At 38.1% G+C, this 22,318-nt stretch overlaps 1 protein-coding gene and 1 pseudogene across 1 annotated transcript; one reads left to right on the top strand and one right to left on the bottom strand.

Moving 5' to 3' along the window:
- Positions 1-3,658: 3,658 nt before the first annotated feature.
- On the bottom strand, positions 3,659-5,467 carry LOC100406151 (leucine-rich repeat-containing protein 4-like; annotated as a pseudogene).
- LOC144579134 (leucine-rich repeat-containing protein 4-like) lies at positions 5,466-10,580 on the top strand. Its single transcript, XM_078348377.1, has 3 exons — positions 5,466-5,540; positions 5,638-5,952; positions 10,309-10,580. Exons 1-3 carry the CDS (start codon positions 5,466-5,468, stop codon positions 10,444-10,446), a joined length of 528 nt encoding a protein of 175 aa, XP_078204503.1. The 3' UTR covers positions 10,447-10,580.
- The last annotated feature ends 11,738 nt before the right edge of the window (positions 10,581-22,318 follow it).

Below are 22,318 nucleotides of genomic sequence, written 5' to 3'. Positions count from 1 at the left end.
ACACAAAAAGTTTGAGACTATGTTCATAAACTTGGATGCAAAATTTTAAAAAAGAGATGTAGTCTATTATATGCCGCTCTTATATAAAATTATCCCAATAAAATGCCTATGATTTTTTAATCCCAAAATTTCATAGAATGTACATTTTCAACACAATGTTTCATGCTCTATGTTTATATAAGAAAGATAGTAAACAATTTTCCCCCAAATTCATACAAAATTTTGAACAGCTGTGTATTAATGTATTTGAGTTAAATACCAAACACAATTACTAGTCCTACAAAATGATATGTAGAGGTTCTTAAAAGTCTCTCATTTGTCAACAAAGATGATGCAGATCTCACATACCCTTGGTGCTAAGATAGCATCAGAGCATCATCCTTATTGTGAGTCAATTCCCAGCCATGGATTCTTCTCTTGCATGTTTCTATATTTCATTTTATAATAACGACTTATTTTTGCCAATATCTGTATGATAAAATAACAAGAAAATGAAAAAGAAGTTTTTGGAAAAAATGGAAAGGAGATGTTAAAAATGATATAAGTAAAAAAAAGATAACCCTATCTACAAAGTGAGCCTACACTTAAAATACACGAAACCAAATCAACCCAACGTATCAGATTTCATCTCAGGGTAGTGGGCAGTTCCAGCACTTGCCAGCATCACACAAATACGTATGTATTGCCCTGGTCTGTGTTCTTCAAAGCCATAAAAGGCTTTTCGGCCATGAGCAATACAACACAAAATTATAGGAGAGTTAAGCCTGGCAGGAGTAACTCTGAAAGAAAATTCACCCTCAAAAGCCATGAATAAATATGCCAGGCTCCCCATCCTTAAGAGGAGCAGTTTTGAGGCAGAACCCAAATAAAGACACAAACAAATTTCTTTTTAATACCCACATCAATTGTTTGGTTATCAACAAATCATTTTTAAATATATTTTTATACCTTAAATTGAGTTGTTTTTTTTTAACTAAAGAGGAGACTTTTAGTCTACATTATTATAATAAGGAAAAGGACTGTGAGTTTGGGGCTAAAATATTACACATTACATTTTTTTGCTTTTGTAACAAGAATAAATAATATCCCAGAGAATGCAGTTATGAAGACTGACTGACTTTTGGAAGAAGGCTGCTGGCAGTACATAGAGGTTATTTATGTTTAAAAAAAGAAATGAAGAAAAGTATAATATGGATAACATAATAACTAATGAACATTTATTGCAGAATGCAAATTTGTTTCTAACATTAGGAAATGTATTACTGTAACTCATCCATTAACAAATTAAAAAGCAAACAATTTTAACATTTCAATACATGCCAAAAAGGCATTGAATAAAATCCAATACAAATAATATTTTAACCCAGCAATTGCATTAGTGGGTATATACCCAAAGGATTATAAATCAGTCTACTATAAAGACATATGCACACATATGTTTATTGTGACACTATTCACAATAGCAAAGACTTGGAACCAAACCAAATGCCTATCAATGATAGACTGGATAAAGAAAATGTGCATGTATACATAATGGAATACTATGCAGCCATAGAACAGGATGAGTTCATGTCCTTTGCAGGGACATGGATGAAGCTGGAAACCATCATTCTCAGCAAACTAACACAAGAACAGAAAACCAAACATCACATGTTCTCACTCAGGTGGGAGCTGAACAATGAGAACACACAGACACAGGGAGGAGAACATCACACACCAGGGTCTGTCAGGGGGTGCTGGGGAGGAATAGCATTAGGAGAAATACCTAATGTAGACTACTGGTCGATGGGTGCAGCAAACCACCATGGCAATGTGTATACCTATGTAACAAACCTGCACATTCTGCACCTGTACCCCAGAACTTAAGATATAATAATAAAAATAAAGAAGTAGAAAATAAAAATTCAGTAACTTGATTATATGATGTATGTAAAAAATATTTCTAAAATATTCTAGGGATAAATTATAATGAGGAGTAGAGTTTCACAAGGTTGCTTAACAAAAAGTTTGTTAATGGGAGTTGATTCCAGATCTACACATTTGAATTGAAAATATGTAATCTGAAACCATGTGTTTTCAATAGTGACATAAATATAGGGTACCTAATATTACACTAGTATTAGGTACCTAATATTACACTAGTATTAGGTACCTAATATTTCACTAGCATTAGATACCTAATTTTTTTAACGGACCAACATTTATTAAAAGACAAAAATACACTTTTCTCACATTACAGTGTTCTTTTGTTGGCAATCACCCCACCCCCACCCATACCACCCCCTTTCTAATCTGAACCCCTTATTTCCTTTTAAAGCTAAAATAATAACTGAAAGAAGTTACATCATTAAATGGACCAGAATAACAGATCTCTGCCTTCCCCACCCACACTCACTCTTTTTCTTCCTCCTGCGGTGGCCTGGAAGAGGGAAGCTTCCACTCAGTGTGCTCCATTCAACAAGACCCCATGTGGAACTCCATGCATGTATGCGTGTCACTTGTAACTGTGGGGTTTTTTTTTGTGAACCATCCCGGTTGGGAAAGGCTTCCTTACTTGACATGAGCCTGTACCCTTTTCGCTGCTCCTTTTTCTTTGCTACTCATGTTCTGCCCCAACCCCATCACCACAACCAGCTGACATCTGCTGTAATAATCCCTAATGAATCAGCATTTAGAAAAGTCACCAAATCACAATCATGAGAAAAGCTTCCACTCCCAAGCTCCTCACTTCCAGCTTCTCCTACCTCTCCACCTTAAAACAAACAAAATCTTTTTTAAAAATGATAAAACGCCATCATTATCTACAATCATTTGTCAGATTCCAGGAACAACAGGTGGACTTGGCACAATGCTAATTTATGGCCTCCTGTGAATACATTCCCTCTGCTCTGCCCTCCCTTCCCATTCCCCTGCTGCCGCACCCTCTTCTTCCTCCTCCTAGGAATCCCCGAATAGACACATGCCTTGCAGAGTGGGTTAAGCCCAACGGCAGGAATCTGGTGCATTGTGAAAGCACTAGGCTGAGAGCTACGCCAGCTCCTGTCCTCCTCTGCTCCTTCCTAAGCATTCCGTCAAGCAAGGCACATGCATGTCCCAGTGCACAGACCCACAAGGCTTGTGCACATAGACAAAGATTTAGCCCCTTTAAGGGTTCATTTGAATTTTGGTGGTTTTCCTGCGTAAAATACATGTATAGATCTATCTTCCCCTTAGCCCCAGAAGAAAAACAAATACTGTCACAAACATCTCGGCAAAGTACAAATTCATGGAGGGTTTTTTGTTTTGTTTTGTTTTTTTAATAAGATAATTCTGCAAAGACAGATCTGGGCTTAAGAAAGGCGTCTGTAGAAATGGGTATTCCTGTGTCCTATGAAGCATCTTCTAAAAAAATGACAGATTCAGTCTATCCCTCTTGCCCCCTCAGCAGCCCACACCGTACCTCTTTAGGGATGTTGGTTGTTTTAGTTTTTTATCTCAGCAATTTCAACCTCATACCAGAAATCCCTTATGGCAGCATAGCAAGTTTACTTGTAGCTTGTACCCCACAACATTCCCAAGATTCCCCTCCCCCTCCCCTTTTAAATAGAACTCACAAGTTAGAAAATATTTTTGTTCTGATTTTTCATTTTTTAAATTGTATTGTTTATTTAAACCAGCCCATAGATTTAATATATAAGCATACACAAGGAAAAGTGTCTACCCACTCTGTACAAAAGTAGCTGTCTTTTTCTTGCGTGCATTCTATAAGTTTTTTGGGGGAGGGGAGTCATCTTTGAGTTTCCTGTACCTTGCCCTTGGTATGGGTCTGGATTACATAAGGCTCAGAGACAGTGGTGACTGTGGGGTGCAGTGAGTTCCCCAGTGGACCCCATGTGCTGGTTTGTAGGTGTTGTAATTAATATTATCATGAATTGTGGGCAGCGCTACTGCCCCCTCACCTGGTACACAGGATGCAGCTGCTGTTGCTGCTGCTGGGATGTCTTCATCCAGCTGGATAATCTCAACTGTCCAGGCGGCTGTGGCTGTACTCTACTGCTGGTGCCGACGCTTGTAGAAGCTTATAGAAGGTTACAGAAGACAGTCAACATGGCTGCAGCTAGCAGAGTCACTGCTGCAAAGCAGCCAGTGATGATCTTGGTGGTCTTCATGACATCATCCAGGCTGGTCTGCATCTTGTCAGTGGTGTCTGTCGCGGGTACTGCCACCTGCTTGGGCACACGGATGGTTTGAATCAGAGCACCGTGGTAGAGGTGGGCATATGCTCGCTGGTAACCAGAAGGCATGATAGAAACAGACGTATTTTCGCGTTGTGTCATGAGGCGGGATCTCTGTGGTCTCCACTGTGACTGTGGTGAAGACGCTGTCATTGGAGGTGTTGAGTTCGGCTGTGGTCACAGTGAGGTAGGCTGAGGTGTTGGAGTTGCCTGCCACGTTGGTCACCATGCATGTGTCCACCCCAGTGTCTGAAAGCGGCATGTGGAAAAAGCTCAAGGTGCCGGCGTTGAGGCCAGAGATCCCTGACTGGCGGGAGGCGTGGCCGAGCACATCCCATTGAGCAGCAACCACTTCACGGAGGACACAGGGGGAGTCCGACACTTAAGTTCTGCCATCTGACCCTCAGAAATATTGAGGTCTCGAGGTGCATCCATGAGGAAGGGGGGCAGAGCGCTGGAAGGAGGTCTTGTCCACATCCATGAGGTAGCCTTGCGTGTGCGTGTGAGCGTGACAGCGACCACAGCAGGTAGAATTGGTGGGTATGTATTCTCAAAGCCCCCAGGCTAGCCACAGAATGTCACAATCACAGTTCCCCCACAGCTGGAGCGAGCCATGGTGCCGGCGTCTAAACAAAGCCGGGAAGCACTGACAGCGCCGCTCCCCGGCTGGTGGAGGGGGCCGTGCAGGCACATGCGCATGCGCATCCCTATGCGCATGCGTAACCCGCCAAGCCTCGGCTCTCCCAGGCGCTTCAATACCACCGTTTTGCCGGCGCCAGCTCAGGCTCCGGATTTACTAGAAGCTATTTTGTCTCCCCCGCCCGCCTCCTCCTCTCTTTTCTGCCCTCCGCGCCCCACCACTTCCCCCTTTTGTTAATTAAAACTAAGAAGTCGGAATGGAAACGAGCTGCCCAGCTCCCGTGGAGAAAGCTGAAGGACACCACGCCAGTGCTTTCGTGTCTTCCTTCCGAGATGGAAAGAGGAGATCCTAGCTCACTTCAGCCGGGGAAGGGCTGGTTCTCCTTTCCGAGCCAGAGTCCCAGGCGATGCTGAATTACGAACGTGCCACGCCATGAAGCTCTTGTAGCAGGTGACAGTGCACCACCGCATCTGGACCCCGGCGTCCACCTCACGGCGCAAGTGTGGATTCTGTGTGCAGCCGTGGCTGCGGCCGCCTCAGCCCGGCCCCAGAACTGCCCCTCTCTCCGAGGTCCCGCAGGTGTTCCCTCCAACACCCGGTCCCTCAACCTCATGGAGAACGACATCCAGACGGTCCAGGCCGATACCTTCCACCAGCTCCTCCACCTGGAGGTCCTGCAGATGGAGGTGGGGACTTCTATGGCTTAATCAGCCTCAACACCCTGGAGCTGTTCCACAACTGGCTGACAGTCATCTCCAGCGGGGCCTTTAATACCTGTCCAAGCTGCGGGAGCTCTGGCTTCGCAACAACGCCATCGAAAGCATCCCCTCTTACTCCTTCAACCGGCTGCCCTCGCTCTTGCGCCTGGACTTGGGGGAGCTGAAGAAGCTGGAGTATATCTCTGAGGGAGCTTTTGAGGGGCTGCTCAACCTCAAGTACCTGAATTTGGGCATGTGCAACATTAAAGGCACGCCCAATCTCATCCCCCTGGTGGGGCTGGAGGAGCTGCAGGTGTCAGGGAACCACTTCCCTGAGATCAGGCCTGGCTCCTTCCATGGCCTGAGCTCCCTCAAGAAGCTCTGGGTCATGAACGCACAGGTCAGTCTGATTGAGAGGAATGCTTTTGCGATTGGCTGGCTTCCCTTGTGGAACTCAACTTGGTCCACAGTAACCTCTCTTCTTTGCCCCGTTACTCCTTTACCCCATTGAGGTACCTGGTGGAGTTGCACCTACACCACAGTCCTTGAAACTGTGATTGTGATATTAGGTACCTAACATTACATAGTATTAGGTACCTAATACTACATACACTAATACTAGCCTAATAGATCCTATTATAAACAAGCTACATAAGGTTTCTCTAGGAAATAAGTCTAAAATTGCCCATGTTTTTGAATAAGACCTCTTAGGATTATAAAGATGCCCATTCTCTCTAAATCTACAGCTCAATGTAGTACTAATAAAAGTTACAAAATTGTAAAATATAGAAAATTTTAAAGACCACAGAAATTGAAGGATATGACATGCTCATGGGAAGAAATCTCAGTATCTAAATATTCTAACATATCTCTATGCCTATCACATTTACATTTGCTGTAAGTGTCAAAATACCAAAATAGAACTAACTAAATTAATCCTAAATCCAAAAGAATTTGGTAAATAGCCAACAGAGATCATTTTGAAGGAGAACAAGGAAAGGTTACATTCCATAGGTATCTGTCCTTTATCTGTTCAATTTTTCTTTTTTTTTTTTTTTTTTCTATACTAATAGCTTTGTTGAGGACATTACACAGTGACATATTGTCAAATTCACCTCTGGTGTATAGTTATGATTGTTAGGTCATATGCCATACCACAGAGCCCAGATCTGAAATGCTTTTGACAAGCTTGAACAAGAGGTTATGTTTCTTTGAAATATAACATGGGAAATGAAAAATTATACATCTGAGTCTAAAAATCCTATGCAAAATTGTGCAATACGGTAATTTGATGGCTAGCTCGGTGTCTCTAACTCTACAGGTTAGAAGCCAACATAAAGGTCATTTAAAATGCTGTTTCTCACCATCCTGCACACAGTTCTCCATACTGAGTTCCTTGGGAGACAAGACGCAATGTAAGTTCCAGTCAATTACACACATCTGACTCCTGATTTTTGTGACATTTTCTGTAACTGAGACTCACAACTTCGATTAAAAAAAAAAGAGGTACCTAATCTCACTCTCTCCAAAATGAGAACTCAGTGTCATCCCAAGACCCTGCTTTCTTTAAATTGTGCCATGCACAGCTCCCTTCTCAAGCCGCTGGTGAGACACAAGTCCCAGGCAGAAAGAGGAAGAGTGAAAAATAAAAATAAAAGAGTGAAAAACAGGAAAAAAAAATGCCCAGATAGACACAAAGATCTCTTAGACTTACTCAAATAAGACCCTAAATGCATTGTCTCCACATATCCTTCAGTTTATGGTAACTTTATCTCCTTTGCTTTTGAGCTTGTGCTGCAGCATTTCTATTTGTGTGCTGTGAAAAGAGGAGAAGAGGGAGACCTGCTTCCTTGCCCCAGAACAACACTGATTGTCAACTTCACTAGACAACAAATTATTTGCTAGCCTACATTCATTGCTTTTATTCGGGAGGCTTTTTAATTAGATGAGATTGCTGATAACATTGATTTTTAGAATAATATTTAGTAGTAACTCACATATAACCTTTCATAGTGGTTTCTCAGCTATCCACAAATTTGGGACTTTCAGCTTAGGATGTGTCCTTGAAACTGATCAAAGTTTTGGTTGGCAACAGCACAAAATATTCCTGTGTCTTCAATTCAGTAATTGCTAAGGAGTCCTGTTGCTACAAATTAAAAATTCTGTTATCTTCCCCACAACGTGAGCACTAAACTTCTGGTTTGCTGATTCTTTATGTGGCTTATTAGGCACTGCTTTAGAAAGGCAGATAAACACAAGGGGGTTATCATATTTCACAAAATATAATTAACTCCCACCTTAGTATAATTTTATTCAACTCAGTTGCTTTAGACTTAGATGAGACTGTTTAGAATTTCAGTAAATAATGCTGAAGCATTGTGAAGAATATAAGTATTTTCAAGGAAATCTTTGCCTTACCTTTTCAAACTTCCAGACAAAACTCAAAAAGTGGGTTGGCCCTTAATGTGTACCAGACATAGCTAGTCCCACTGCTTTATGTGTTGATAACAGTCTGTATATAGGAACTCATTGATCTCACATTAATAATGGTAATTCTGTATATGTATGGGCATGACAAGCACACACTTCACCATATAGGTCTGCTGGTATTCTGAATTCACTCAATGCCTATTTGGGGTTACTTGCATAAAAGACAGTAAATAGAATTTAACAACTAATTTCTATGCATTTTAAAGCTCTAATTACACATGCCTGTGCACCATTATTATTAAAGTGGCATATATAGAAGACATTGTGTAAATTCTAAATAGAGAAGGCTATATTATTGTCTGATATTAAACTTTATTCTTCTAGGAGCCACGTAGCCCTGGATTTGCATCTTAGCCTCAATTTGTGAAGGTTTTTCATTTTCAGAATTTAACATAATCTCTGTATGCCTTTATTAACTCAACTATTGAATTTTAAAAGTAGTATATAGTTCACCAGTATTGAGGTGAAGATTAGATATAATTATGTACCTCAAGTTCAAAGCACAGTTTCTGGTACAAAATATACTCTTAGTATATATTTATTCCATTACAGAAAGCATTGCTATAGGAAAAGTTCATTTGAAAAATATATATCTCTACAACTTTGGTAAACCTATAGAAGCAGAGAGTGATTTATATTTTGTAACATCTATTATAAACTAATTGTAGTATGAAATAAGCCGTTGTTTTCTTTCATTTTCCAGATAATAAAGCCTTGCACATTAATTTGCTTTTCTGATTGTGGTTGCATTAGTTGTTTTTTTTTTTTTTATTTTTTTCATAGACAGCCAACAGTCTTAGAACAACAAAGTATGCTAGATTGTATCAAATGTTTCATCCCAGATTCTTTGCAGCTTATTTTTCTCCTCGTTATCAGAAGCCTTTAGTTATTCCCTCTTTCTTGTGTTTATATATTCATTTTGTAAGTTACCTCACATGGTTTTTAGAAACCCTAACATTAGGAAAAGTATAACTTACAACTATCAAAACAAATTCACTCACTCATAGGGGTGGAAGTCCCAATGGACAGAGACTGGGGAAGCAACACTAGTATTTGTGACTGACTAGATTAGGAGCTCCAGCTGGGTAGACATGAATCTGTGAGTAAACATGAATCGTTGTTTACAGAGGCAGCCCTCTGTATCTATGAGTTTCACATCTGTGGATTCAGTCAACAGTGGATTTAAAATATTTAGGAAAAAAAAAACAAAATATAAAATACAGTGTAACAACTATTCACATAGCAGAGTTTATATGAAAACATTGTACTCTTTTCTATTAGAGATTTGAGCACCCTAGGATTTTTTTTTTTTTTTTTTTTTTTTTTTTGGCAGGGGGGATCCTGGAACAAATCCCCTTGTTTAGGGAAGGCCATGAGTCATCCTGCTCTCTGCAGTTCCCCAACCCAGAAGTAAAGTTTCCCCAGATGATGCCAAAGCTAGTTTCCTTAATAGTTTGGCCAGCTGCACCAAACTAGTCCTCAACCTAATGGATTTCACATATCTACCAGCCTGAGAAATTATTCAAACAAAGCAATCATGTTCTATAGAAACCAAGGGTTACCTCACCCTCTTGTCACTGCAATTCCTCCCTCTCACAATCTCCTTGGGTTCTCTCTGCTTCTGAGTGTGCCCCTGTGTTGCTCTGCACGGCATGCAGTGTCAACTTCCCTGAGGCTGTGAATATATGTCAGTATGACATATTACATATGTTCAGTGTCAGGTGCCATGGGTTTGGCTGTCGTGCACTTTAGGGCCGGGGTTCCTCCTTCAACGATGAGGTGAAGGGAGGCCATCAAAGCAGTCACAAGTGATGGTAGGTTGGATTAGGGTAGAAAATTAAGAAAGGGAAGAAAGAAATATGCCGATATCCCTGATGTAGCATTTTTAGATCCTCTCTCAAATATTATTGTTGTTACAGAGGCCAATTCTTAGTGGCTTTGTTATTTCCTCTACTGACTTGGAAGTTATGGTTTGCATTTTTAGTACTTTAATGATCTCTCTTAAGTTTCACTCACATAAGGACATATCATTACCTAGATTTTATTCCCATTTTCTGGAAAAAAATTTAAATGTTTTATGATCATTATATAGAGTTTATCTTTAAAGGTGTAATCTCTATATGACCTATATCTAGTTTCACATATGCAATATAGTTTATGAATGTTATGCCTAATGAATATGTAATTATATAGTTATGATTTGTTATTGTTATTTGATATATGTATTACTTTAGCCTCTTCTTTTCCCTTGTCTTTCTGATTTCAGGGGGATGTTGAGTTGTCAGCTGCCTGCACAGCCATGAACTCTGGACCATGTTTCGCTGTTTCCTGTTCTGGAGCTGAGCCAACTGACGATTCAGTACCCACATTCCAAGGAGAGTATCTGTTATGTTTCTTGACATAGGAGATTTTTTTTCTAATTTGTATTATTTTTGCCACAACTTTATCTTTATCATAGCTTTATCTTTATTGTAGTTTTCTTGCTTTATTATTTCAGTTTATTATCATATTTTATCCAGAAGTGTTTTGTTTTTTGTTGGTTTCTGAAGCTCGAATACTGATTCTGTCATAACTAACAATGTCATCTGAAGAGGAAATCAGCACTGGATTAAGATAATTTTATGATAACTTTGATTGGAGTATCTTGTTTCCCCACCCCAAGTTAGGGATCAAATCATTCATGTAATAAATGCCTATGTAATATCTCTTATGTGGCAAATCAAGTGTTGGGGAGAATACAGGGAAGCTCCAAAATATGATTATTACTTAGTTCCATGCTCCAACTATTCCATAGTCTTCCTGAGAAATAGGTACATTAACTTGTCATTATATTTTACTATAATGGATATGATAATAGTGCCAAGCACTGAATGTTATTTGTGTGTTTTGAGGAGGCAAGAAGAAACTATTATCTCTACCTTGGTGGGGAGTGGTTGAAAAGCTTCATAGGGAAATTAGACTTTAAAATGGTCCTTGAAGTGTTAATAAGATGTAGCCAGGTGCAGGATAAAAATAAAGGAATGTCAAAAGAAAGGAAAGGCCACAAGCATGAGAGTGCATTCATTCATTCACTGATTGATTGGCTCATTAACACAATAAGCATTAATGGATAATTTACTTTGGGGTAAATGTTGTGCAGTGTATCTAAATGAGAGACAGCCCTGGTTACCAGATATGCCACACATAAATGGGGGTAGGTAAGTAAAACAGTCCAGGTCTGATGAGTTACCTGAAATGATACAGGCATGCACAAAGGTCTAGGTGTTTGTGGGATGGCAAGACATGTCCTGAAGCATTATTTGTCTAGACAGTTGATTTTTCCAATCAAGAAAATAAAGGAAAAGTGAGGGAGAATCAAACTAAATCACTGTTTCCAAACAGCAGCCTCTCTATTTGACTTCTTACCTTTTTTGGATTAAAAGTACATTTCATTTGTCCTAAATTCATCTGATTCCCCACATTTCTCCGAAGTACTCTCAGTCATTCCACTTCATAGCCCTCTGTGCACTCATTTGCTGCTGGCATCAGGTTCACCTTCAATCCTGAGTGACAGATTTCTGAAAGAACCCAATTAGAACCCAGCTAATAAGCCCTCCGTGGGCTCCCCTAATAGCCAAATCACTGTTTATTTTCATCTTTTAAATTAAGAAAGAGACTGCAAGTCAAGAAAGGAGTTTAGAATAAAGAAGCACTAATTGAATCAGAAAAACACCTGTGCTCCTCATTCTATATTTATGTACTTTAATCCAATGTTGTTTAAAAGATGCAAAGTGTTTTAAGCATGCTAATCATGTGCTATAGGAAAACAGACTCTCGATAAAAACTAAGAATTAGCAGTAGTAAGAAAAAAATAACATCAAGGCACAAAGTAATTTTATAGCCTTTTACCCTGGAGTACTTTTCATATGACAATACCATATGAAATATACTTTTTAAAATTGCTTTTATTCTATTATGATGCTATAGGAAAAGTGAGATATAGTCATAGGGTGTTATTTGCAAATATTTACATATTTGAGTGAAAAATATTACCCAGTAAATGAAAAACGCTTGATTGTCATTGAAAAATCATAAAGAGTACATGTCATGTTTCTTCTTCTTCTTTTTTTTTTTTTTTTTTACAGTTCCCAAGAAGCAGCTGTTAGGTGTACATTTGATACTAGAATAGCCGGCTGCAGTGACAAGCCACTGGGACTCCAAAGTGACAATCATTTTATTTTAATTGTTACTAAATGTGCAAGGACGGCAGGAATCTCTAACAATGTGAATTTTTAATAACCTTTGATTACTGTGTACTACTCTGCCTTTTATCCTCCTCAGAAACATAGACACCAGCTGTCTCCTTTTAATATGAGCTCTCTTATTTTTGTGAAGGAATAATCTGTTACTGATAATGTTAACACTATAATCCAATAGCAGAATCTATTCCTGTATACAAGACCATGAAACATTTTTGGATTTGACCTAGGTGAACACACAACTATTTCTACTCAGCTACAATTTCCCCAGTTGAATCTCTCACAGCTATCTGACTTCTAACCACCTGAAACTGTGAAAGATTTATAGCACTGGTATCAATCCCTACTTCTCCAAACCCCTTCTACATGTCTCCTTTCACAAACTTTGTTTTTTTTTTTAATACATTGTGGGTGCCATTTTCAATTCCACCACAGAAGTGCCATTTGTTAAGACACTTTGATATGTTTCTCTAACTTCTTCCTACGTATCCCAATTATGCCCTTATAGCATCCTCAGAATGAACCTTGCAGGATGGTTATTCTAGAAATAGATAGTAACAATGTTATCAATTTATATGGCAGTTTTGCACAGTGAAAAAACACACCATGTAAAGACAATTAGTTTGAGTTCATAGAGAGCCTATGATTTATGGGATTTCATTCTGAATAACACCAAAATTCTGGATCCCATGGGTAGACAGTGCTCAAGGTACACAAAATAGTACACATTTTATAAAAAATATTCAGTATACAGGCTCAACTTAAAATGATAAATTGTCCTCATTTTACTTATTAGAGAATTGTTCAACAGAATTGACCCAAATGGAAATGACCCTTAACTAAGAAAGGGCTGAAGTTGCAGTGTAAAACTTATGCATGTAAATAATGGAGGAAATAGGAGTCAAAGAAATGAAGAAAGGAGGTTGCCATGTATCAGAATGGTTTGTTCTATGGCCTCAGAAATATTATGGACAAGCTACATTATCTGAGGAAAATATTCAAGAATAAGTAAAGTAAGAGACAAAAAGAACATAAAGAGAGACAACTTTTAGTGTCAGAGTGCAGGAAACAAGAGAAAAATACAACTGTCCCTCTGTATAGAATAGTGAGGTATGGAGATTCCAGGACCACTTCCACTTACCAAAATTCGTGTATCCTCATGGCCCTCAGTCAGCCCTTGGAAACCTCTGGTTATGGAACACCAGCCCTTCACAGGGTTGGGTTTGACAGTCTGGGAACACTGAAGTTTCAATATGTATTTCGTTGGGGATACAAAACCTGCCAATAAGGAAGGTTAATTGTACTTATTGGGGGAAAATAATGCCATGTAAGTAGACTGTGCAGTTCAAAATCATGTTGTTCAAGAGTCAACTGTAAAATAAATATAAAGATCAAAGTCATTTAGAAGCAATAAAATTGCTGTGCATGAAGGCCCATACCTATAATTCCAGCACTTTGGGAAGAATTTTTTTTTTCAAAATGAACTTCAGTTTTTTAACCTTTCACATGGCAATAGAAGTTATACAGTTAATTAGCATGTGAGTAACAAACAGAACTAAAAAATAGTTTTCCTAAACTTAATCTTTTATTTCAGGTGCAAAGCTGCTGGAAAATTTAAGACAGAGTAGCATAGTTTGACATTGGTGTTTCTGGAGCTTTTATGGTCACAGTTTTTTTTGTTTTTTTGTTTTGATCTAGGATCTTGCTCTGTCACCCAGGCTGAAGTGCAGTGGTGCAACCATAGCCCACTGCAGCTTTGATCCCCCAGGCTCAAGTGATCCTCCCACACCAGTTCTTCAAGAATCTGGTACCACAAGCACACACTGCCTTGCTCAGCCAATTTCTACATTTTTTGTAGAGAAAGGATCTCACCATGTTTTCCCTGCTGTTCTTGAACACCTGAGCTCAAGTAACTCCCCTTCCTTGGCCTCCCAAAATGCGAAGACCACAAGAGTGAGCCACCACACCTGGCCCACAGATTTGTTTTGAATGCAGTATTCACAGACAGTACTTCAGCAAACTGCTTAAGAGTATGAGTCAAACCAGTTAAACAGTTTTAGCTCATTGTATTATATATTAATTGGCAGTATAATAAGTTGTTTATAAAATTAAAATTACTAGTAAATGTTTCTAATATTTCAAATGCCATATATGTGTGTGTGTGTGTGTGTGTGTGTGTGTGTGTGTGTGTGTGTGTATACACCTGGAAATAAAAACAATTTAGTTTCTACTTGAAACCCCACACACAATTGCTTGTGCTATAATTTCCTAATTTCATGGGGATCATGGGTAGGACAGATGATCTTGCTAAGCCTCAGTTCCAGATCTGTCCTGGGCAATGGCACAGATCATTCGGATCTGGAGTTAAAATATTTATGTAAACAACTTAGTCTACAAGTGGTAAAGATAATTTAGTTTAAATATTTCTGCTCATAGTGAGCAATAAAGTAGAAGGACCCAGATTATTTCTCCCAACAAAGAAATTCTGTCAAAATAAAAATCTCGGGAAAATAAATAGGAAAGGTTACGTTCTATGCAATATGCTCAACTTTATCAAAAGCTTTTTACCTCATAGATAATAAATCACTATTCTCTTTGAAGGCTTCTTTTTCCCCTACAGAGTTCCACTCTTCAAAATTCAGCATCCCGAACTTCTCTTTTTTTTCACACCAAACATCAAGAATAGTCTAACAATCTACCCTTATATGGTAATATCAAAAGAAATAGGAAATCTTAATTTTTTGTTGTTAGATAAAGTTACTCAAAGGGGAGGACCTAAGTGAGAATCCATGCCATCAGAGACACCCTGGTAACCCTAAAATGATAAATTTAGTTACCTATTAGAGAAGGGGACTCCAACCCCTCTATGCTCTTTCATTTCCTTCTGCTCCATTTCTTATAACTGTTACATTCCCAGCCCTAATTGCCACTCCAATCCTAGACCTCAGACCAATCTCAATTAAATTATTCCTAGGGCAGAAAATATTGAAAAGGATCTTACCTCCCCTGCCTCAAGTAAATAATCATAGAAAGACTGCAAAAAGCAACCATTTATTGAATGACTACTGTGCAATGGGCACTTTACTTACCTTATCCCTGGAAGGTCCATTCAGTATCCATTTAGCTAATGACACAACTGATAATTAGGGAGGATAAACAGCTTATCAAGCAGCTGTCACTGCAGGTCAGCAGAACAGGGGTTCAAACTTTCATCCACCTGCCTCTGAAGACTGCGTTCTTCTATTCTACTTATTACAAGTTAAATGTGATGGCTATTTCATTATGTACTAGCTGTGTGAACTAAAATAATGCAGACTTGCTGAGTCTCATTTTCTTCATTTGTATAGCAGACCCTATAATATAATACCTATACCATAGATAGATGTTATTATGTAATCAAATACATATAATATTTATGCACAGTTTCTGGCGCATATTAACTACTTAATAAATGTTCACTATTTTTCTTAACTATTATTATTGCTCTCTTTATAGGTTTATCTGAAAATTTAATGAGTGTGATGTGCCAGCCAGAAAATGGTATTTAATATATAAGTCTTTTCTTTATGCTTACAATGCCTACAAATACACACAAGGTTGGCACCTGTTCATGCAGTGATACTTGGCTACTCAGCTTTTCCTCCAGAGCCAGACTTTGTAGCTGTGGCAGTTTGCTAAGTGTCTGGTTAGCCCTAGGTAATGGATCCCATACCAGGAATAGCTTTCTTGTCCTAAAGCCACATGCTATAAATGACAGAACATTGCACCTCACATACTAGCTTCCAGGTGTGTTCTAGGCAAATACAGTCTAGAGAATCATCTGGCCTTGAGAAATTAACCAAGGAAAAGGGAAAAAAAATGTTCAATGTTGTCTCGAGTTGACTGTCAAAGTAGAATGACATTTTCTATTCTGTGTTGCTCCAATATACAGTTTAAAGAAGAAACTCTTCCAGTCCCAGCTCTGTGAAAAACTCCACATTAACTTCCTCTGATAATGCCCACATCTGTTAGCTCGTTAGAGACAAAGTTGAATGCTACTTGGAATCAGTGTTGGGCAAATGTTTAGATGAGACATGCAATCCTCATGGATTTGCTGCTGATTTATCTTTGCCAATCTTTACTAGTTTTAGCTCAGCAAACAAGGATACAGTATCTGAGTTGGCGGCCAGGAAATTCCCAGGAAAGTTCTTGTGTCCCAGCTGCCCTTCTGAAGGTTTGGCGAGTTGGAGATGACTGGCAATAATCCCGCCTAGCAGAGCCCAGCTGTGTTGGGTATGTAGCTAGACTACAGATGGAGAGATTCAGGCTGTAAGAGCTGAGGCTCCAAGCCCTCCCTGCTGGAGGTCAGAAGGAGGAGGGGAGTTGACCCCTGCCAGCTACTGAGTAGTATGGGCACTGAGAGTTGGATTCAAGCTCCCTATGCATGTATCACAGAAAAAGAGGGAAGTAAGTTATGGGTTTTCCCTAGTTCAAAATGCTTTTGTTTCTATAGGCAAGGGAGAGGAGAGAAAAAATGGCTGGTTGATGACAAAAATGAGAAGCTTGTCTCAGCTTGTTTACCCAGTTGTTGAAGAGGAGATTATTTCATTGATATTATGTAGCATACTTTAGCTAACTTCTTAGTGGTTCACAAATTTAGAATTCTAAAATAATCAAAGGAAATATTTAAAAAAAATAGATGAAGTGAAAGCACACTATACTGACTGATATGTGTATTTTATTTTTCCTCTGTAGAAAGCATGCTTATACCCAAACTATACTTGAGAGCAAGGTATCATGATAAAAACAATTTTGGTATAAGACAGACAGGTATTTACACTTTAATTTGGGCAATGAGCTTAGCCTTTCTCAGCATTAGTTTTATCAGTAGTAAATTTGAAATGCTAAAAATGGCATTGTAAAGTTTATATTAAATCAAAGTAAGTATTCAATCATTATTAACTATTTATAATCATAATGAAATTATAATAATTTAATTCATTAAATTTCAACAAATCAATTTATTCATTATAATTTAATTGATTAAATTGTATTTTAATAATTTAATAATCATAATTGAGTATTAAATAATTATTTAATATTTAATTTGATTTAATATAAACTATATAAAGCATTGTCATAAGGTTTAAGTTAAATATAAATTTAAAAACATGGTACCTATGTGGACTGAAAATTTGTGTTCCTTCAAAATTCCTATGTTGAAATTTCATCCCCAATGTGATGATATTTGTAGCCAAGGTCCTTGGGAAATAATTAGGTTGTGAGTGTGAAACCCTCTTGAATGGAATTAGTGACCTTATAAGAAGAGGCCAAAGAGCTATCTTGCTCTTTCAATAAATAAGAAGACAATGAGAAGTCAGCAGCCTGTTACCTGGAAAAGAGCCCTACCTAGGACCCTCTACCATGATGATACTCTGATCTCAGACTTCCAGCCTCCAGAACTGTGAAAAGTAAATATTTGTCATTTAAGTCACCCAATCTGAAGGAATTTGTTATAACAGCCTATGTTAGTCCATTTTCACACAACTGTAAGAACTCATAATTACCCAGTGTCTGGGAAATTTATGAAGAATGGAGGTTTAATTAACTGACAGTTCTGCAGGCTTAACAGGAGAATCCTCAGGAAACTTATAATTGTGGCAGAAGGCAAAAGGGAAGCAAGCATGTCTTACCATGGTGAAGCAGGAAAGACAGGGAGAGGGGGAAGTGCCATACACTTTTAAACCATCAGATCATGAGAACTCACTCACTATCATGAGATCAGCAAGGGAGAAGTCTGTCCCCATGATTCAGTGGCCTCCCATGAGGCCCCTCCTCCAACATGTGGGGATGACATTTTGAGATGAGATTTGGTTGAGGACACAGAGCCAAACCATATCACATAACAGCTCAACTGACTAAGACATTATCTAACATTCATTTTAAACATAATGTGAAAAAACTGAGATAAATGTGTTAATCTATTTTGCATTGTCATAAGGGAACATCTGAGACGATAGTTTATGAAGAAAAGAGGTTTATTTTGGCTCATAATTCTGCAGACTGTATAGGAAGCATAGTGCTGCCATCTGCTTGGCTTCTAGTGAGTTCTCAGGATGGCAGACTCATGACAGAAGGCAGCAGGGGAGCAGGCATGTCACATGGGGAGAGAGGGAGCAAAAGACTAGGCAGGGCAGCAGGAGAGGGAGATCCCAGCTCTCATGAAAACTAACAGTGTAAGAACTCACTTGTTACAATGGGGAGGGCACCAAGCCATTTATGAGGGATCTGCTCCTGTGACCCAAACACCTCCCACCATGTGGTTCTTCCAACATTTGGTATCACATTGCAACATAAGATTCGGAGGGGATAAAACATCCAAATCATATCAATAAATGTGATTTTCTACAACAATAATTTTATTTTAAGTCACTGATGCTGTTATTGTTTAGTTATTGTCATTGTGTAATAAGAGAACAAAAGGCTTTGTCACTTGCTAAAGAGATATTATATATCAATAAGGAGTTGAAAATAAAATAAGAACAGAGCTTTATGTCTTTGACATCACATCAGGAATGTATCCACCTCTACACTGGGTAGCCCTCCCCCAAAATAAATACTATATAAAGTGTGTGTGTCTATATACACACACAAACATTTATATATATATATATATATATATATATATATTTATTTATTTATATATTTATATATTTATATATATATATAAAATATTATAAATGTTATATGTATATAAAACCTATGAATATATATACTCATATAAAAGCTGAGATCAGGGATTCAAAAAGCCCTTGGGCTACCTTGAGTCATTTTAACACACTTGGCCATCATTCTTACATACCAAAAAAAATGTGGAGATGGTAGAATAGTCTAACACACAGCCTTAGTTTGCTCTTTCTTAATTTCTTTCTCTCTTCCTAACCCTCCACCCCCTTTTTGAACTTGGAGATTTAAGAAAATCTTTGGAAATGTGTAACAAATAAGACATTACACAGGTGAAGAAGACTTTTTTGCTAACTTTTCAGCTCACCTTTCCACACTAGTATGCTGTCTGATTATACCGTCTTCTGCAGCATTGACATAAATAAATGCATGAGAGTTAAGAAGAGAACCATCCACAGACTGGAGTCTCTTCTGGATAATTTATAGAAGTGTTTATCTATCAGCATTCATCTCATAGAGTGAGCTTCATGATTCTGTAAGCTCAGAACAGAAATTCAAGTCTGGGGCTTACGGATGTGGCTGTGCTGGCAGGCTTAGCTGTGTTCTGTGGTGATGTTGGATTTCTACAGCCCAAGGCGATGCTGAGAAGGTGGGGTAGAACTGACAGACACTCAGCTCAGCTCAGTGTTACCCACAGAGTACAACAAATTGAGGCGCTTACGTAGATTTTTGTCTTTTCTAAAGGTGATGGCTGGGCTCAGAGGGAAGAGAACAGTATTGCAGGTGAATTCATTTCTGTCATTTGGTTCTAGAAAAGTCCTGGTGCCCATTACAGAGGAACTCTGCCTCTCTTTCTACTGTAGTTCCCAATAATGAAAAGAATGTGTGTGGGACCTTTAGTAATAGTATTTTCTACAAGATGTCCCTTAAAAGTTGTTTTGGAAAAGCATTCTGTATGGGGAAGGAACAAGGAAAAATGAAGTAAGCACACACACACACACACACACACACACACACATATCTCTTAAGATCTCAAGACTCTGGCCACACAACTCTAAGAGGCCACCTGAACTCTCATGAAGGTCTGAGTTTGATTAAAGATCAGCTCCATGGTAGTCACCATGATCTACCTGCCTTTGAGGTCCATGTACCTCTATGAGCTCCCTTGCACAGAGTTTGTCCTATGGTAATAATAAAATGAAAGTTTGTTTAATTAATTGTTATGAAGTGTCATTGTAATGTTAACACCCTGATAATATCTATTTTACATATTCCAACCTTAGGTTGTGAATACACAAAGAATTGGATAGACAAAGAATTGGATAGACAAAGAATTAACTAGGCAAAGAATTGAACAAAGAATTCCTATCCCAGGTTGTGGATGGACAAAGAATTAGCTGCTGATATTACTTGTTCACAAATCCATTCAATAACACTATAAATATTTCTGAAACCGAAAAGAGTTAGAGGTGTCACTTAATGAATAGAGGAAACTTTTAGATAAGTGAAAAAGAAATAGAAAATAATTGCTGTTTTTATTATCTGGCTGGTCATTGCCCTAGACTAGCTAGGGGAGGCAAAACCTGCACCTTTGCAGTTTGTTATGCATTGCTTTTTGTGCATTATTGAATATGCATTAATTTAAAATATCTTTCTTATTTTTATCCATTTGGCAATGGAGAGGAATTGATTAGTAGATAAGACATTCTTAGAAAGTATATCCTGGCTTCCTTTGAGATTAATAGTGAGGTAGAATTTTGACTAAATGCAATTTTAAACTGTCCTGAATTCAAACCCTCTCCTAAGTCTTCTGAATAGAAATGTAGAATCTTAACAGGACTATAAGACTGAAAAACAAGAATTTTTAAAGATCACCTCAGATGAGAGTCTAGGTTTTTTAAACTAACTGTATCTATTATTACCACAAATAAAGCTAGCTTATATAAAATACATAACAAAATATTTCTGGTGAGTTGAGGTGCAAAATTTCTTATCCACCAATCAAAACACATTTAAGATTAATTGTTTACACTCAGTTGAGAGAGATAGATTCAATCTATTGTACAATTCTATACGTGAAGAACAACACCAAGAGCAACAAGTTAAATCCACAACGAGCTAGCTCCCTAGGCAGAATAAAACCCCAAATTATGTTTCAACCATCAGAGGAAAGAATGTTATACTGTGATTAACTATCTTAGAAGCAAAGATATTTAACCATCTTTACCACTATCTTGCAGCATGACACTGGCCCAGCCATCTTTGCTCTCTGAGTCCCTGGTCTCTTTTCCACAGAATCTTCTGTATCAGTTCTGAGGTCTCTTTGAATTTAAGCTCTACATAAGTTTCTGCTTGGCCTAGAGTAGGCATTTTTAAGGAGTTCAGTTGTCTTAAACAATCTGGAGATGGGACATAATTCAGGAAACCCTATCTCCTCCAAGGCATTCCATTCATTTAGAGTGGGTGATTACTGCAGTTTCAGGCTAAGTAGCCTAATATGGATGGTAACATTCATGCCCTGTGGTCTTGTTAAGTCAGCTGGGCCCATGGCTGGGAGGCCTTGAATGGTGGTGATTGATGAATTGTGCAGGTAAATAAGATTGTGACTCTAACTGAACCAAAAGTGTTTTCTAACTAGACACGAGTTAACAGGCATGCAAAATAAAGTCAGCTACAGCATAGCAAAAGAGCAAAACATCAAGACATCTGCCTTCTTTGTACAACAATGACTCATAAGAGCCTCCAGGTCTTGGACAACAAAATCACTTTCCTCAACCTCAGTTTTCTCACATACAAAATGAAGGTAATGATAATGGGGTATTTGGTTGTTTGTAGAGATCAAATTATGTATTATGGCAAAAATATGTGCTCTTGTTTCAGACATTTCTAAGTACTCAATAAACACTGGTGGTGAATATAAAATTGCAGAGATTATGGAATGAGAGGTGAAAGGAATATGTTGTATATTCATGATTGGGCAACTAGTCCAATCTCCCACATGGTGAGGCCTTGTGGGAGAATTTTAGAATTTAAAATTAAAAATTTCATAAGGCTGAGAATAATTATTATATATTAATTTATAAATCAGAATACAAAACTATGTGGAGAAGCTAAACACAAATTGTGCTCCATATGAACAATGACTTTATAAACAAGAAATACATCCTGAAACAATATACTAGAGAATGACAACCAAAAATTAAAACCACCTTTCTCTAAGTGTAATTACAGATAAACTTAAACATTCTTTCTAATATTTTATGTGGCTTACAGATGTCTAAAGTAAGTAATTTCTAATTTTATAATTGGAAAATATAGTAACATTGTATGTTCAAAATTGCTATAAAAATAGATTTTTAACATTCTCACAAAATA

The sequence above is a fragment of the Callithrix jacchus genome, chromosome 14 (assembly GCF_049354715.1).
Source record: "Callithrix jacchus isolate 240 chromosome 14, calJac240_pri, whole genome shotgun sequence".
Classification (NCBI taxonomy): domain Eukaryota; kingdom Metazoa; phylum Chordata; class Mammalia; order Primates; family Cebidae; genus Callithrix; species Callithrix jacchus.
Note: the sequence above shows the minus strand (reverse complement) of the source record. Positions and strands in the feature narration are given on the sequence as shown.

Coding starts and splice junctions, on each gene's coding strand:
- LOC144579134 (XM_078348377.1), top strand. CDS start 5,466: ATGGAGAACGACATCCAGACGGTCCAGGCCGATACCTTCCACCAGCTC. Junction 5,541..5,637: donor TGGAGGTCCTGCAGATGGAG/GTGGGGACTTCT, acceptor TACCTGTCCAAG/CTGCGGGAGCTCTGGCTTCG. Junction 5,953..10,308: donor TCTGGGTCATGAACGCACAG/GTCAGTCTGATT, acceptor TTCTGATTTCAG/GGGGATGTTGAGTTGTCAGC.